The sequence below is a fragment of the Aythya marila genome (assembly GCF_965140915.1).
Source record: "Aythya marila genome assembly, chromosome: 6".
In the NCBI taxonomy this organism is placed as follows: domain Eukaryota; kingdom Metazoa; phylum Chordata; class Aves; order Anseriformes; family Anatidae; genus Aythya; species Aythya marila.
Genome location: NC_139047.1, coordinates 22,844,332 through 22,860,914, shown reverse-complemented (window position 1 = coordinate 22,860,914; position 16,583 = coordinate 22,844,332). Strand labels below are relative to the sequence as shown.

General features: G+C 40.3%; 1 protein-coding gene across 6 annotated transcripts in view; it reads left to right on the top strand.

Moving 5' to 3' along the window:
• LOC309879512 (unconventional myosin-X-like) overlaps positions 1-16,583 on the top strand; it is an 84,987-nt gene that overhangs the window by 65,483 nt on the left and 2,921 nt on the right. For all 6 annotated transcript variants that reach the window (XM_082763262.1, XM_082763264.1, XM_082763265.1 and 3 more), the window contains 12 exons: positions 1,051-1,144; positions 1,760-1,815; positions 3,325-3,467; positions 5,245-5,439; positions 6,655-6,812; positions 8,002-8,125; positions 9,615-9,912; positions 10,950-11,157; positions 11,565-11,701; positions 13,151-13,274; positions 14,769-15,218; positions 15,948-16,139. In XM_082763262.1, coding sequence (XP_082619388.1) covers positions 1,051-1,144; positions 1,760-1,815; positions 3,325-3,467; positions 5,245-5,439; positions 6,655-6,812; positions 8,002-8,125; positions 9,615-9,912; positions 10,950-11,157; positions 11,565-11,701; positions 13,151-13,274; positions 14,769-15,218; positions 15,948-16,139 — 2,179 coding nt within the window. The remainder of the gene's footprint in view (positions 1-1,050; positions 1,145-1,759; positions 1,816-3,324; positions 3,468-5,244; positions 5,440-6,654; positions 6,813-8,001; positions 8,126-9,614; positions 9,913-10,949; positions 11,158-11,564; positions 11,702-13,150; positions 13,275-14,768; positions 15,219-15,947; positions 16,140-16,583) is intronic.

The following is a 16,583-nucleotide window of genomic DNA, read 5'->3' as shown; positions in this document are numbered from 1 at the left end:
GTTAAGAGGTTACTAACCCTGTCTGCTTATGTCTTCCGCACCATTCTCCCACTCTTACCAAAGCTCTTGCTAGTGTAACTGTTTCCCTTATCTAGTTTAATCTGATTCTGTGAAGTTATGTAGGGTATGTTATTCATTTGGTGTAAGGGGAGGAAGGGATAAAGTGTTTGGACACAAATAAATTAACAGAAGTAGACTACAGAGCAACCACATAAATGAGAAACAAGCAAATTCAAGGGGCAGTAGCCAAAGAAAGAGTATCTCCTTAACTCAGAACCTCCACAGTTGGAATAGTTATGCCCTAAGATACCATTACAAAATTGCTAGGACAAGCATAACCCAAATGTGGCCTCTGTCTGTGCCACAGCAGTCTCTGTTCTGGGGGAGAAGAAAGCACTAACACTTGCAGAGGACAGATGTTGTACAGTCTCCAGTTTGAGAATCCTCCACAAAGTCTAGATGTTTGCTGATCTCACTGGAAGCTGCAGATAAGAATCTGCTTGTTCTGCAACAGAGATTCAGCCTCCAGATATGCCTGTAATGAGAAGCCCTTTCACAGACAAATAGCTTCACTCCAAATGAACTTATAAAAACCCCATGATTAATAGAGAGCCATATGACTCTCGAGTTTATGAGTGGATCAGACAGAGACTAGTCAGGAAGGCTCCCAGGAGTCTCTAGGACTGAGTCCCCAAAGATTCCAACTGACCCTGTCTTTACAACTGCTATATGCTCTTATTCTGCTGACACATGCTCCCCAGTGAGTCCACCGCCTGCCTATGGTTTCTTGAATAGCAAGTAGAAAACTGGATTTTGTGGGAGCAGCTGTCAGTGGGTTGGAGAACGTGCACAGAATTTTCATGGATAAATAGGGAGGAAGGAAGATATTAGGGTATGGCGTGATCAGCCCAAGAGATGTTTTGCAGCATAGTCTGCAGGAAATTGTGAATGAAGAAATTTTCCCACTGGCAGCTTTCCAGGCTCCTTGATGATATTCCAGAGCTAGTTTCAGTACCCAAATCTTAACTTTGAGTCTGTTTTGATTGCCAGCGGTTGGTTTAATGTCCTGAGCCGAGTACACAGCGCTACGGCACAGCAGCTGAGGGAAATGCAAGATGAACAGGCCAATCCAAAGAATGCTGTGGTGAGTTACTGTGCAACCAGTCCGTGGGCATGTTCAGAGCCATCTGTGTTTAACTATTTTGTGCATGTTTTTTTAGGACATGCAGTGCTGTAGTTCATGAGCAGTATAAGAAAGTTACACATTTTTTTAAAAAGAAACAGTAAAGCTGATAGAAAAGAGGGTAAGAAGTGAAGATCATAGTGCCTGTGGTGGGTGTCAACATGATCAACATTGGCTCTCTTCTTTGGTTTGCCTCTTGCAGATATTTTTTTTGTTTGATGGGATTATGGGACTAGTCTGTGTCAGTTTGCCAGACAGAAGATAAACAGCTGAGAAGAACAATTTATTTATGGATTTACTAGTATTGAGATGTAGAGGCAGAGGGTATTTCAGACCTTAATAATGATCTCTGAAAATGCATAGCTCTCTTTATTGCAGTTCTCTAGAGTCCTTGCACACCTTTTCATGTTGTCTAAGGAGCAGAGCTGACTCACTCATGCCCTTCTAATATGCTCATTCCTACTCAAGTTATTGGAATTCAGAAGAATGTTTTCAGGTTCAATACTATTCACTAAGGAGAATGTCTGTAATTTAAGGTGCAAACAATTCCTGTTACCTGTCTCTTTCACTATACAGGGAACCCTGGATGTTGGGCTTATTGACTCTGTCTGTGCCTCAGACAACCCTGACAGGTATGTATAGCAACGTGGCCATCTCTCTGATTGGAAATTCCCTGACTCATTTTTGTAGGTAGGTCCCGGTTAGTTTACATTTGTTTAAACTCCTAAGAATTTAACTCACAAAGAAACTCAGCTAAAAGTACTTAGTTTCTTCCAAGTTATGCTACTTCCCAGGCACAAAGGTCACAAGTGTATTGTCTTTGAGTGAAAGTTTCAGTACACATTTCCATCTGAAGAGTGTGAACAATGTAATCTAAATGTCAAGAAATTATAGTTTTATCTACTATTAACACTAAATAAAAATGTCCAGCAAGAGTAGTACTTCCAGTTTTTCAACAGAGCAATTTCAAGCTAATCTTGTAAATTTAAGGAAAAAAATAAAACAACACATTAAAAAAAAAAAAAAAACACAAAACAACACATTAAAAAAAACAAACACAAAACAACACATTAAAAAACAACAACACAAAACAACATGGAATTAATTTTAAAATCTTTTTTAAGAATTTAAGAAATCTTTGTGATGCAGCAAAGCACAGGCCTTTAGTTAACAGATAAGTTAGCTTCAGATAAGAGATTATGGAGCATTTCATATCACTTTACATTAACATTTAATTATTTCCTACACTGTTAACAGGTTCAGCCAGGGCCAAGCTTCTCACTGCGGTACTGAACTAAAATGTTAGCTACTAAGCTATTTACTTCTGTGTTCTGTTTGTTGTTGTTGTTGTTGTTTTCTCTCACAGATTGCGGGGACTTTGTGGTTACTAGTTTAGAAAATGCATATTTTGGTAGCAAACTAAGATTTCTTTGAAGCAAGTGTTTTGCCCAGCCTGGACTCCTCAGAGTTGATCTGTGTCCCACTAAAAAAAAATAAAAATAAAAGAGCACAAATAGTAAGCTGAACAGGCAGAATTTCTTCATGAATCTGCTGAGGTACACTCTTCTGGAGTGTCAGTGTTTGAGTTATGTTAAACAAATTCTGAGGAGAATGCTTATTTTTCAACCATATTTTTATGCATCTTAGTTTTATTTTCCGTAGCTTTTTTTGTCAGGATCAGCTCATCCTTCCTAAAACCAATCTCAGACCCATTTTCACTGTCACTGCTGGGAACTACATTTGCTACTGCATTACTGGTTTTAATAAGTATGAGCAGAACAGCTCTACTAGCCTAGCCCAGTGGTACTAGCACTAGCTCAACCCAATCAGAGGGTAGAGCAAAGTCCTGTGCTCTACCCAGGACATTTTACAGCTGGGCATTAGCTAATGAATGCGTTGTAGTCTTTGGAAATAGCTCTTGGAAAGTGTTTAATTCTATTTGTCTGGACTCTGCATTCATCAGTTTGCAGACCAACTGCACAGGGGATGCTCTTGGGAGTTTCTTCACTTCTCTGTAGTTTGTATTCCAAGAATCTTTCTGCATTGCCTATGGAAAGGCAAAGGACATGGCTTTGGGTGTGCTGTGATTTTAGATATTTGTATGACTTTGACTGATTTCTGATGCTTTTATTTTCTGGCAGACCAAACTCTTTTGTGATCATCACAGCAAATCGAGTGATACACTGCAACAGCGACACCCCTGAGGAGATGCACCACTGGATCTCCCTGCTGCAGAAACCAAAAGGCGAATCTAAGGTTGATGGCCAGGAATTCCTTGTGAGAGGTAAAAGGAAATGCATGCAGTTATGACATGTGAAACTCATCTTCTGTTTGTGATTTGAGTGGGAGGTTTCAGTGTAGCTAATCCAAGCCAGTGTTCAGCTGCTTCCAAAACACAGCCATTGCCTGCCCCCTCCACCTTCCTGCCTGCTGTTGGCTGCCTCCTGTGCTCTGCTGGCACTGACTCTTGTCTGACTCCACATCAGGTGGGTTCAGAAAGATAAAACTTGAAAAATAAGTATTTCTTTATACGTTTATTTTTCTGGTGTTAGTTCCATAGCTTGTTTCAACATGTTGTCGAGCAAATGCCAGCAGGGAATAGGAGGGAGCATGGCTGTTGCTTGGGAGCAGCTGGCTTAGACCAACTATGACATGACACTGCAGCTTTTGTTTTCAGAAAGCTCTGTTTCTTCTGACACCTGTCATGTTGAGAGGGTGGGAGAGAGATCTTTGTAGGATTGCTGCTCTCCTCAGCTGAACAAACTAACCTGATTCTGATAGACATAGTGAAGTGAGAATAATTCTCTAAGGCTGAGCAAAAGATTTATATTCTGTCTCTAGTTAGACCTCAGCTGGACAAAGAGGCACTGATGCATGAGTAATGTTCGTGCATATAATACAAAATATTCTCCCTTTTTTCTCAAATATTTTTAAATTTCCTCAGTACTTTTAGCTCATTACATGTTCTCTAATATACAAAGACACTCGGGTCTCAATCTGTGGAAAGCAAACATTTGAGCAAATTGCCCTACATCTTCCAGAAAATATCTATGATGGAATACATGTAAAGGTCTGAGAGTGGTCATGTCAAGGCAGGAGTAGAGGAAGAAGAGAGTCACCAAGAAGTGGCATAAGCCTTCTATAATCCTGGTCTTAAACATTTCAAGGAGATTGTCTGATAACCTATGTTAACGTTGGCAGGTGAATTCCCTTAAATTCAAAATACTTAATTGCAAGGCAACAGCTCCTTTTATTTCATTTTGTTCATTAAAGAAAAAAGTCTAAATATTCCTTTGCAAAGTCAGTGTATGTGTTGCACTTCATGGTAAAACAGATGGCTATTTGAGAGGCTATTTGAGAACCACAAAGTCTGTCTCTATTTTTCCTTTACATGCAACCTCTAGGCTCAGTCCCACGTTCTTCAGACTTTTTGTCTTGTGGGTGGACATTGCTTTTTTCAGCTCTGAATAGAAAACTATCTATTCCACAGGTTTAGTAACACTGAGTGTAATTTTGTCTTTTATAGAACTGAATTGTTTTTTCTTCTTTTTCTTCTCCACCCCCACCCCACCTGTGAGGAATCTAAAATGAGAGAGAAAGTATTTTTCCTGATCACGGGAAGAAGAGACACATGTAATGCTTACAGATCATTCTACTACAAAATGTACCACCAAACCTTTTCCATGCAGGTTTGGATAGGCATTTGGCATCTCTTTGGTAGAAATGAATTGTAAATGATTTATTCAGATGGCTGTGACTTGTGAGAGAAGCATCCTGGACAGAGAATGCCCTTATGGTGATGTCAAACTAAACCACAGCTCAATGAGAAAAACATACATAGGGCTGAAAAATAGAACAGTTCCATGAAAAAACTGTCTAATTTCTTAGAGTGACTGTGCAGGATACTGCTATAGCCAATAAAGCAGAACTGGCAGGTCCCAGTATGAAGTTTTTGCAGAGAGTTTGAGTTCTGCTCCCAGAGTTAAGAGAGTCACCAGGAAGAGACAAGGTTGCTGTTGTGGTGAATGACAACCACTGACATGTCTGTGTTCCTCCCTTAGGTTGGCTCCATAAAGAGGTTCAGAGCAGCAACAAGATGTCCTCTCTGAAGATGAAGAAACGCTGGTTTGTGCTGACAAACACTGCACTTGATTACTACAAGTCGTCCGAGCGCACAGCTGCCAAGCTTGGCACACTTGTGCTCAACAGCCTCTGCTCCGTGGTGCAGCCCGATGAGAGGGTCTTTAAAGACACAGGTAAGAAGAGGAGCAAACAGTCATCAGCAGGCATTGAATGGGTGGAGTTGCCTGAAGAGGGGAGGGTGCAGGAAGGTGATGGTGTGTCTTGCTGAGATATGGTCTTGAGGGCTGTGGTTGCAAACTTCTTCCCCACACAAACCATAGGAGACTTGCAAAGGACTAGAGAACAGTGTGCAAGTGATGGCAGTTCCCTCACACCTGACAGAGATGCATAGTTCTTATATTTTTTCACTGAGTAGTGTCACTCTTTATCTAAATGTTTTCCAAATGCATCCAAGTTCTTCATGCTCACATGTAACAGCACTAAGTAACTGCCATGATACAGCATGACCTATGTTTCTATCTCGGATCGATGTTATTCCCTTAAATAACAATAACATCATACACCTTAGTCTTTTTTGTAGCACTCAGCCTGCTAGAACCAAAAGATGACAAGGGCCTACGTTTGCTTTCTGTGCAGTGTGACACTGTTCTGGGAAGGCACGGTCTGCCACAATTCTCCATTGCTTGCACCTTGAGTTTGGGATGGAAATGAGCTTACGAGGCAAGGGGTAAACCCCCCTGACAAAGAAGGTGAAGCTTAGAACAAAACTTGAAATACTGGATTTTTGAGTACTGGAGTTGCTTGGGATATTTTTTAAAAGCTCTGGAAGCAAACTGCTAGCACTGGGATACTGTGGTGTGTTTAGTCAAGTGAAATGAGAAAGTTTCTTCTGCTCACTTGTAATAAATCCTCCACATCTGTGATCTCAACAGACACCTAGGGCTACCTGTAGTGGAATGAATTGTCATCGTCCCGACCTTTTCTCTCAGTTTGTCAACTACATGATTTTTAAAATTTATGAGAATTGGTTTGGCAGTGTGACTGGGTGCTGCGTGTAGGCTGGTCACTTTCTGAGCGATTAATAGCACAGTGAAGCCGAAACCCTGACTGTGAAAGTGAGCTGCCTGGTTGGCAGGGAAGTATTTATGTTACAGTGTGAGCTACTTGTGTCTTGGAAAGCTGTGCTTGTGCCAAAACCTGGACTGGGACTTTCCTGCTGGTAAGTCCATTTTGGGAATGGGGAATGTTATTGTTTACCCAGTCCATTTTAACCATACATAGCGTATGTAACAGAGTAGCAAGGGTTTTCCTCAGACAGGTGTTACAGACAAAAAGAGAAGGTAAAATGGAAGCAACTTTCACCTTCTAGCTTCTTTGTGTCTCTACAGGCTACTGGAACATAATTGTCCATGGGCGAAAGCACTCCTACAGGCTGTACACAAAGCTGCTGAACGAAGCCATGCGCTGGGCCTCTGCCATCCAAGGTGTCATTGACAGCAAAGTGCCCATAGAAACACCTACACAGCAACTCATTCGTGACATCAGGGTAGGTACCATCATGCTGATTCCCTTGTGGCAACAAATGAGGTTGCTGTCATGGGGCAACAAAAAAGTAAAAGAAACCTAAATGACTGTATAACTAAATAATCAAATTTTATTTTGAATCAGCTTGCTAACTGATCTGCTTGAGTCTAGGTTATAACTGATGTGCAATTACAAATTGCATTTATACCAACAAGTATGTGCAAGTCTCCGCTTCATCCTTTCTTTTCCCTAAGCATCCTCTGAACACATATATAGAAACTCTAGCAAATTAAATATATAATCAGAAGACAGACCAAGGCATATATCATAAGCAACTTGCTGAGGGATTGAACAGTACTAATAAAAAGGCATCTAAGACAAAGGGCTTGCCAGTAAATTGGTAGGACCAGTCAATGGAGGTGAAAAAGAAATGTGTAATAATGGTAACACATCTGAAAAACTGAATTAATTCTCTGCATAACTAATGACTACAGAGTGCAGGGAAACTCCAGTATTGCAGCCTGCCTCTAAAAGGGATGAGTTTGAGAAACTTGCCAGCTGAGGTGTCAGTTAGAGGGATTGTGGAACATATCAATAAAACAGAGGGTGAAATATAGCCAAGATCTATTGGCAATAACTCTACAGCTCTAAAGGAACTGAAACATGAAGTTACTGAATTACTACTGGCTGTAGAATGTAACCCTAGGCTACATGCTCCTAACGTTGAAGAAATGGGAGGCAGCTAATGTGACTAAGCTATACGAAAGGATTCAGGAGGGATCCGGGGAAATACAAACCAGCCATACTTGGCATATCTCCTAAAGGTCTCTGAGGGGATCAGCAAGCATGTGGATAATGGTGATCCTGGTCATAAAGTTTGCTTTAATTTCCAAAAAGCTTTGATAACTCTGTTAGCAAAGAAGGAAGGAGGAGGAATCATGCTGTATGTGCCTGTTAAATGCTTGCAGTAGGCACGAGCCACAAGCTGCATTTGGAATCAAGGCCCTGTGCTTGGTAACCCAGTATGGCTATTCTTACATTTTATTTTCAGAAATAATATACAGAGTAATTTCTATGTGTAAATTATTCTTTAGTCACCTCATCCCTCGATGGACCTTCCAGAATGTCAAAAAAGGTGGTTGATTTGACTCTAAATGTATAAAGACATCTTAGGAATGACTGTCCTCATTTGAGGATTTTGTTTTTTCCAGGAAAACAGCACAAACTTTGAAGTAGTGGAACAGACATACAGGAGGAACCCAATCTTGCGGTATACCCAGCACCCTTTGCATTCTCCCTTGCTCCCATTACCATATGGAGATGTTAGTGTCAACTGTAAGTATTTTACCCATATGACAAAATACTCTCTCATTTTAAGGATCAGTGAGGAGCCTGAGCAGCACAAAAGTGGTATATAAGCTCTCTGTGTAGGTGAAGTTCATCTGGGGCAGTGTTTCCCACAGGGTTCAGAGAGAGGGATTAGTCCCTTTCTTTTCACAGAAAAAGGGAGAATATAGTTTATCATCCATCTGGGGGATGTGCAGCCTGTCTTTGTGAGTTGCAACTGGGTTAAATAGTTCTAGTGTAAATCTTACAACAGGATTAAAACATGCAACTGGCAGCGGGATCGTATTTGTAGAGAAGCTACAAATGAATCATTTCTTCAAATACTTCAGGAACAGGAAAGAACTAGACTGTCTAATAGGCCCCCAGAAAACCAGTGTGAGAAAAAATTGAAGTCATAGCAGAAGTATGACGACTCTGTGTGTGTGTGTGTATCAACACAGAGACACCTTATGTGGGGAAATGTTATTTCTGGTAGGAAACTCTTCCTCTGCGAGATGCATCAAAGGATGCCAATTGAAGTGTCAGTAGCAGAGGTTATGTAGCAAGTCAATAGATCAGTAGAACAAGCTGACAGGACCAACTGGTCACCTACGCAGAGGAGCTTAGGAGAGCAGTAGCTGAATTATTAATAACAACAAGCAATATCTCTCTCTTTAAAAATAACAAATTTATTTGTACTACGCATTCAGTATTGTAAGGTTCCCAAAGTGTCTTAGGAGCACAAACATAACAAACAAGAGAGACTAAACAATATACAATGTGCACATTTGTGGTAGAGGCAGACAGCAGGGAAGCAGGAAGGTCAATGCCTGGCTCTTTAAGAGGTCTATAATAGCTTCCATGACCTCCCAGAGATGCCAGATGGTTTGTTTTTGACCATATGGGATGAAGCAATACTGGAGTTGCTCTGCAGGTAGAGGAAACTGCCTGTAATTTGCCATGTTCTGAGCATGGTTTGAGGAAGTCATCAAACTTACCTTGGGGGTGGAGACGGAAGGACTCAACATAAAAGAATGGTGCCCAAAAGACCAGGCAAGAGTCTTTCCTGTTCTGTGGATGCTAAATTTTGCCTGTTGTTCAAAAACTTTTTTTTTGGGGGGAAGTAAAATAGATAAGAATAGGTTGGCAGTTTGGATCAGTTTGTCACTATTGTTTTTTTCCTTTAACTGAACTAGATTTCAACACTAATTTCCTTTAAAAACATTATTCTCCTTTTCTGTACAGGATATCCAAAAATGGATTTGCAGTGGTGACAAGTTAGATGTTGGCAAATACTAATTAAAACTGCATTTGCACATATAAAGGGGAAGCTTTAATGAATTTTGAGTAGAAATTTAGTTTGAAGAGATGAGCTAATGTAGATTCTCAGGTTCTGTTCTTCCATCACAGACTATACTATAGTTGTTTGTCCTACTGCTGGGCCTGTAGGAAATGGGGGAGATTCTTACCTGATGTCACCTTTATGATCATTCCTCAGTGCAACAAGAGAAGGGTTACAGCAGCTTACAGGATGAAGCAGTGAAGATCTTTAACTCCCTTCAGGAGATCGAGACAGTGTCTGACCCCATACCAATTATCCAAGGCATTCTGCAGACCTGCCATGATCTAAAGCCCCTTCGTGATGAAGTGTATTGTCAGCTCATCAAACAAACTAATCACATGCCACATCCCAACAGTACTGGGAACCTGCACCACTGGCAGCTGATGTCATGTATGAGCTGCACTTTTCTGCCGAGTAGAGGAATCCTTCGTTACCTCAAGTTCCACCTGAGAAGGTAAAAGCCCTTTTCATTTGCATTGTTTCCTTTGTCCCTACTTATCTTCCACTGCCTGGTGTACCTGTGTGTCTCACCCTCCACCTGTGCACATATCTTTCTGTGGTGTTGCAGCCTCCCACCTTTGTGCACAAATCTTGCTACCAGCTGTTCTGGTGTATTCAAACCCTGTCCCCCTTGCTACCCATCTGTTGTGTCAAAAGGATGTGGAAAGTAAGGCTACCTACCCAGAATACCATGAAACTGTGTTAAAGTGGATTTACAGCTGATCACCTACTGCTTACTAATGTCCTTATAAACATTCTCAGCCTGCAGGAAAGGTGAGAAACACACTTAATATTCACTGAAGTAGGTACTACCTTGCAGCAACCACAGACAAAATGTGTGTACTGTGGAGTAGCAGATATACCCTAAATCCAATTTACTGTTTTTCAGTGTTTGTTTGCTCAACAAAGCATGTAAGGCTTATAATTTGTATTTCTAATCTGCTTTAACCTCCAATTTTCATGAACCAAATTGTTTACATTCTTCCCAATTTATGTTCAGCATCTAGAGCAACTTTCTAAAGAGGTCTGCATTGGAACTAAGCTGCAGTTGTGTAGCCTCACTCCATTCATTAATGATAAAAAAGGCTTATAAAGTCTATTTGATTCCTTCCAAATGAGGAGAGAGTTGAAATCCAGCAAGTAAAAAGAGATAATTCAGAATAAATTTTAAAAGCTTATATTTGACTCCATACTTTTTAATCTCAATTTTGTGAATTCAGATAGTTAATCCTCCTATCTTCAGCCAGTACTAAATTCTTGGAAGTTTGAACTGCTAATTTCATATAGCGCTGAGAAATGCCACTGAAGTGACTTTGGAGTGACTAGTGAAAGCAGGTTCTATAGTTTGGGAAATAACTGGGCTTATTCTTGTGGTGTTTGTGTTTGACATCTCTACTGAATTCCCTGCCTACAATATTCCAAGTTACATGGCAATAAGCTTGTTTTCTGTTTCACTGTGTAATGGCTTTTTTTGCTTCTCTTTACAATTAGGGTAAAAGATCTCTTTCCAGGCTCAGAAATAGACAGATATGCACAATTCATCAGTGATTCTCTGAAGAGAACAAAGACAAGGGAGTTTGTACCGTCCCAGGAGGAAATACAGGCTCTTCTCACCCGTGAAGAAATGACCACAACAGTATACTGCCATGGCGGTGGCTCCTGTAAAATCACCATCAATTCCCACACGAGCGCTGGGGAGGTAATGCATTTACTAAATAACCAGATCTAAGCACACCTCTGTGTCTAGGTACTGAGCCTGCTGAAGGGACTCCTTTTCCCCATTCATCTCCAATTTTTCAGGGTTTAGGGAATATATTGCTGTATATTGTTTCCTTGGAACAAGATTTGAGCACTGTCAGACCATGGTCTGATGTAGATTGGTAGTTCTTATGACCTTATGACCACACTGGCTTCCATCACCCCATCCAGCTCTCAGCAGTGTATCTCCATTCTGTTCTTTTCTGCGGCTGGTCCATCTGCACGGCCAGTGATTCCGCTAGCTCAGAAACACAAAATATTTGTTTATTTTCCTATTTTTTCCCCCCAATAAGCTAACTTCAGAAAGTGTGTAATGCCTACCCTGTGATCTGTCTCTGATTTTTGCAGGTGGTTGAAAAGTTGATCCGAGGCTTAGCAATGGAGGACAGCCGCAATATGTTTGCTCTCTTCGAACATAATCAGCAGGTGGACCGTGCTGTTGAGAGTCGAGTGATTGTGGCTGATATCTTGGCCAAGTTCGAAAGGTAGAAGAATGTTTCGTAGAACCTTTACTTTAACTCCTAGTTGGTTAAGTGAGAGTACCATCAGTTAGTTTTATCCAAAGCAGCTGCAGAGTTTCAAGCATTCACTTTGGTGTGAACTTCTCTTCGGTAAGGTTCAAGTGCTCTTTTTTTTCTATGTGGAAAACTATGTTCACATCTGTTTTGATAAGAAAGAAGCATTACTTATCACGCTTGTCAGGACAGAATTAGTAGTGCCTTTATCAAATAGTAATGGTTTCCTACCAGAGCTCAGAGAAGGGTTAAGTCATTTAATTGTCTTGATCATTCTCTTTCTCTGAAAGGGGATACTGTCTCCTGGCTTGTTTGTGGTAGGACAAGTGAATTATTACATAATGTCAATGTATTTAGAAGTACTAAGGGCTATCTGCAGATTGGAACAGCTTATAAAATGAAGCACCATCAAACCAAGGTATTTTCTTGCATAGTTACTTGTGTCATTGTGATGAATGGGGTGTGTTAATTTGGGCTACACAAGCAAATACCATCTGTAAGATCCTTGACCAGCCAAGGAAGTGGTATATAATGAAAGCGTTAAGAAATGACACTGGTGCTGCTTTTCACATTTTTGGAACTGTAAGATTGTAGCTGCCAGTGTTTGCTTTGATGTTTTTCTAGACATTTCTGAGCTGCAAACAGTGACTGTTCCTTGCAGAGTTTATGAATGTGAACCCTACTTAGGGACCATCTCAGCAATATAAGTTTCAATGCCTCTTCCTTTGAAGTAATTGGCTTCATCACCACTAGTCAGACATGAAAATTAATCTATTTGGATAAATGATTCAGGGTACTCAGCTCAGTGCCCTCTACGAAAATGTCTTTATATCAACTAGCTTTGATAACATCTTGTCAATTTACCTCATAATAGCTTCATCAGAAGAGAGAGCAAAGATTTAAGTGGGCATAGAAAAGCAGCTCTAATTTCTTACTGTGGACTGTGATTTTGTGGCTAGGCATATAAAGAAAGCAGTAATTTGTAGAGAAAGCTGCCATTGTCTTATTTTATATTGGTTCTGAAGACGAAAATAAAATTGTTATAAATGGTGGCAAGATTGATGCTTTTCACAGTCACAAGACTACACAGAAACAATATGTTAAAAATGGGAAGCGCTTTGTGTCCTCCCCATAACTCTTGCATTTATATAGAACTATTGATCAATTTTTTTTTATCAATTGTATCTGATAAGAACTTTGGGTCCTGCTGAAAGCAGGTGACTCAGAGAAGAAAATTGAATCCACCGGAAAAGTCTGTTGCACAAAGATTGCCCTGATAAATGGGGTAGTTCTGTATGCTTTTTGTTTTAGAAATCCAGAGGAACTTTTATTTCATGAGCACTGTGGACATCCCAGTACCATGGTTCTTCTGGTTACTATTTTTTTTCCCCCTCTCTCATTCTCTTTCCTGTCGTACAGACTTGCTGGCTCTGAGGAAGAAGAGGAAGAAGGACAATGGCAGCTATATTTTAAACTTTACTGCTTCTTGGATATCGAGAATGTTCCCAAAGATGGAGTGGAGTTTGCTTTCATGTTTGAGCAGGTAAGCTGGCAGTGGGAGAATGATTTAGTTTCCAGGGTAGCAGAAGTACACCAGAGTATACAGAAAACTGGTTTAGCTTTACATTAGAAGTGTGAATGCTGGTCTGAACAGAAGAGTTTATTGTCTCAGACTTTTGCCTGGAATCTAACAAGCAGGTACGCAGAGAAATTCTCAAAGGAATAGGAGTATTAGAACAAAAGCAAGAAAAATTAACAGGCTTTCAAAAACTGAAGCACCAATTATAATAAAATGCTTTTAGAATTCATCTTTAATTTTGAAAGATACGGAAATGTAGATAATAATTTAAGATGATTCTGTAAAATAGTTGCTTACAGAGTGCAAGTGTAAAGAAAATTGAAAAATCTAGCTGTTTGCTAGATCCAACTTACAAAAACAGTCAAACCTTGGGTTGTTATGGAAATTTACAAAGAAAATTATCTTTCAGGCAATTTCTTCTGATTAACGGGCACCAGAATATAGTACTATTGCAAAAAGACAAGAGAATGGTGTTGACAATAGTTTGCTGACTAATTTTTTATTTAAGTCACTATAGTTTGTAGCAACGTGATGCTTGTTAGGCCAGAGATCACACTGGTATGAAATAACCCCACAATTAGGGATGCAAAAGTAAACTGAGTAGAGTAGCCAGCTGTGTGATTCAGCCCATCTTTGTTACTTCTAATGAACACTTTGATCTTGCCTCAGAATATGATATCTGTTGAAATTTAATTAATATGTGTTAAAGGGGTCAGTGTTATGAAGATTGAAACTGGCTGTTGATCAAGTTGTTGGCATGTACATCACACAGACAATTGTTCCCCAAGAGGACTTTCTTGAAATGAAGGTTAAAGTGTTGTCTAGGAAACAGTCAGGAACAGGACACAGTGCTCTGTGGAAACTCAGTTGTACCAAACTCTGAATTGACAAGGCTTTCAGTCTAGACAGCTTTCACTAGCAAAGGTTAGTAGAAAAAAGTAACAGGAGGAGAGCAGGAGTTATTGAGGTGTGTGATGGATGAAGTAAAAAAAAAAATGTATATATATATATAATAATACATTTTGGAGGAGGTGAAAGTTGCTGGTGTGCAATGAGGCTGAGGTTGAATGTCTCGAGTTTATTATATCCAACTTTATCTGTATTTGAATATTATCTCCACACAGGAGCTGCAGCTGGTAGAGTACTAAACAAACTGTCTCAATTTCTGGCTCTCCTATCTGTTACAGACCTAAAGAGTCTGTTAAAGACCTAAAGGTCCTTCTGAGATCTCCTTTCTGTCCAAGCTTGCAGAAAGACACATTCACCCCCAAGTCTGCTCATCCACCAGTTACAGACTTTGAATTCTTTATTATAATGTGTGCTTTGACCTCCTGAATTCGGTCTTTTCTGCAGGGATTGGCTTAGAATATCTACATGGACCCAGATGTCAATAGTGTGTTTCTGCCTTATAATGATTTGTTGTGGTTTTTTTGTTTGTTTGTTTGTTTTTGTTTGTAGGCTCACGAAAGCCTCATAGATGGTCATTTTCCTGCACCAGAGGACACCCTGCAGCGCCTAGCAGCACTACGGCTCCAGTACCTTCATGGGGATTATTCTAAAATAAGTTGGACCCTTGATGGGATCTATCCAGTTAACAGACTAAAATCCAAAATACTGCACTCAACAAAGAGCAGTGGCACCACCAGTCATACTCTGGAGAGGAGGCGGACCAGCTTTCTTGAAGGGACATTGAAACGTAGCTTCAAGACAGGCTCTGTAAAGAAGCAGAAGGTAGAAGAGGAGCAAATGATGGAGATGTGGGTGAAGGAAGAGCTGTCAGCTGCTCGTGCAAGCATAGCACAGAAATGGACCAAGTTGCAGGGTCTCTCTCAGCATCAGGCCATGGTGAAATACATGTCCATCGTAAAGGAGTGGCCAGGTTATGGGTCAACCCTCTTTGACGTTGAGGTGAGAGATGTATAACCTCATTTAATGACTGCCAAGGAGAGGCATCAGCCTGTAGAACAGATACAGCTATGTATATTATATTGCTCAGCAGCAGAAGGGAATTTCAGGAATTGGCTGCATTTTGTCATAATAAGCTGAGAGTAAGCCTGTAGTAATACATATACAAAAAGGTGTGATGCAGAAAGCAGTAGATTTGGGGAAACTTTTCTGGGCTTAAGAAGGTGGTAGCTAGTAGAAGTGGAAGTAAAATGAAGCCATATTGTCCTTCACAGCAAAAAGCACAACTCTGTTCTGTAGCAATGTGACCACTCAAACTGGGTCAGTTAGACCACTGGGATTAGCCTGCTACTGCAGGAATCCACAGCTTCAGTATTTTTCATTTCTGTTGCTGCCCAGATGGATTACCATGGGACGTTGCTTGCCCTTACTCTATCATCTGTAAAATAATGAGGAGAATCTTAACTTGCTAAATCTCTTTAAAATCTGATGAGACTTGTTAAGTACTACAATTATTTGTTACTCAAATGATATTTATGCGCAGCCATGTCACTTCTATATCTTTGCAGAGGAGTGCCTACAAGATTCCTTCTGTAGACATACTATTTTTTATATTGGGCTGGAGAAATTAAATATCCTACAGGAGCCAGAAAAGGCGAGCTTTTCCTTGAATCAAAGATGATTTGATACTCCACTGCATTTAAGCAAAATTTTGTGTTTCTGTTTCTGCAGTGCAAGGAAGGTGGATTTCCAAATGATCTTTGGCTTGGAGTCAGCACAGAGAATGTGTCTGTCTACAAGCGCGGGGACCCTAAACCACTAGAAACTTTCCAGTATGAGCACATTGTTTTCTTTGGAGCTCCACAACCTAACACCTTCAAAATTACAGTGGATGAGAGAGAAATGTTCTTTGAAACGTCCCAGGTATGTGAAAGCACAAGACATGTTATATTTGCAGTTTTACTAGCACTCCAGTAAAGCCCTAATTTCTAAGGACAAGACAAGGTTATAGGCAAGAACTTCTGCTGAAGGGACAGGACAGGCAAAGAAAAAGATGAAGGGACCCTAAACCTAGAGAGTCAAGGTGTCTATCTTGAATACAGAGATATACATAAAAAAGAATGGTGGTTAAAAAGTGAAGGAGGTTGAGTGTCTCCCATGGCACTCGGAATTTCAAATTTTGGGTGCTCATGAGTGTGCATCCTGTCAGTTAATTCATTCCCTTCCAGTTTATAAATGTGGAGTTCACAAAATCAGAAAATAAAGATGTTTAGTAGCATTAAAGGTGCTTTTCTTTGAGCTACAAGACAGAACACAAACTTGTCAAGTACTAAAAGGTGCTGCTGTAAGATCACAGCTCTCTCCCAC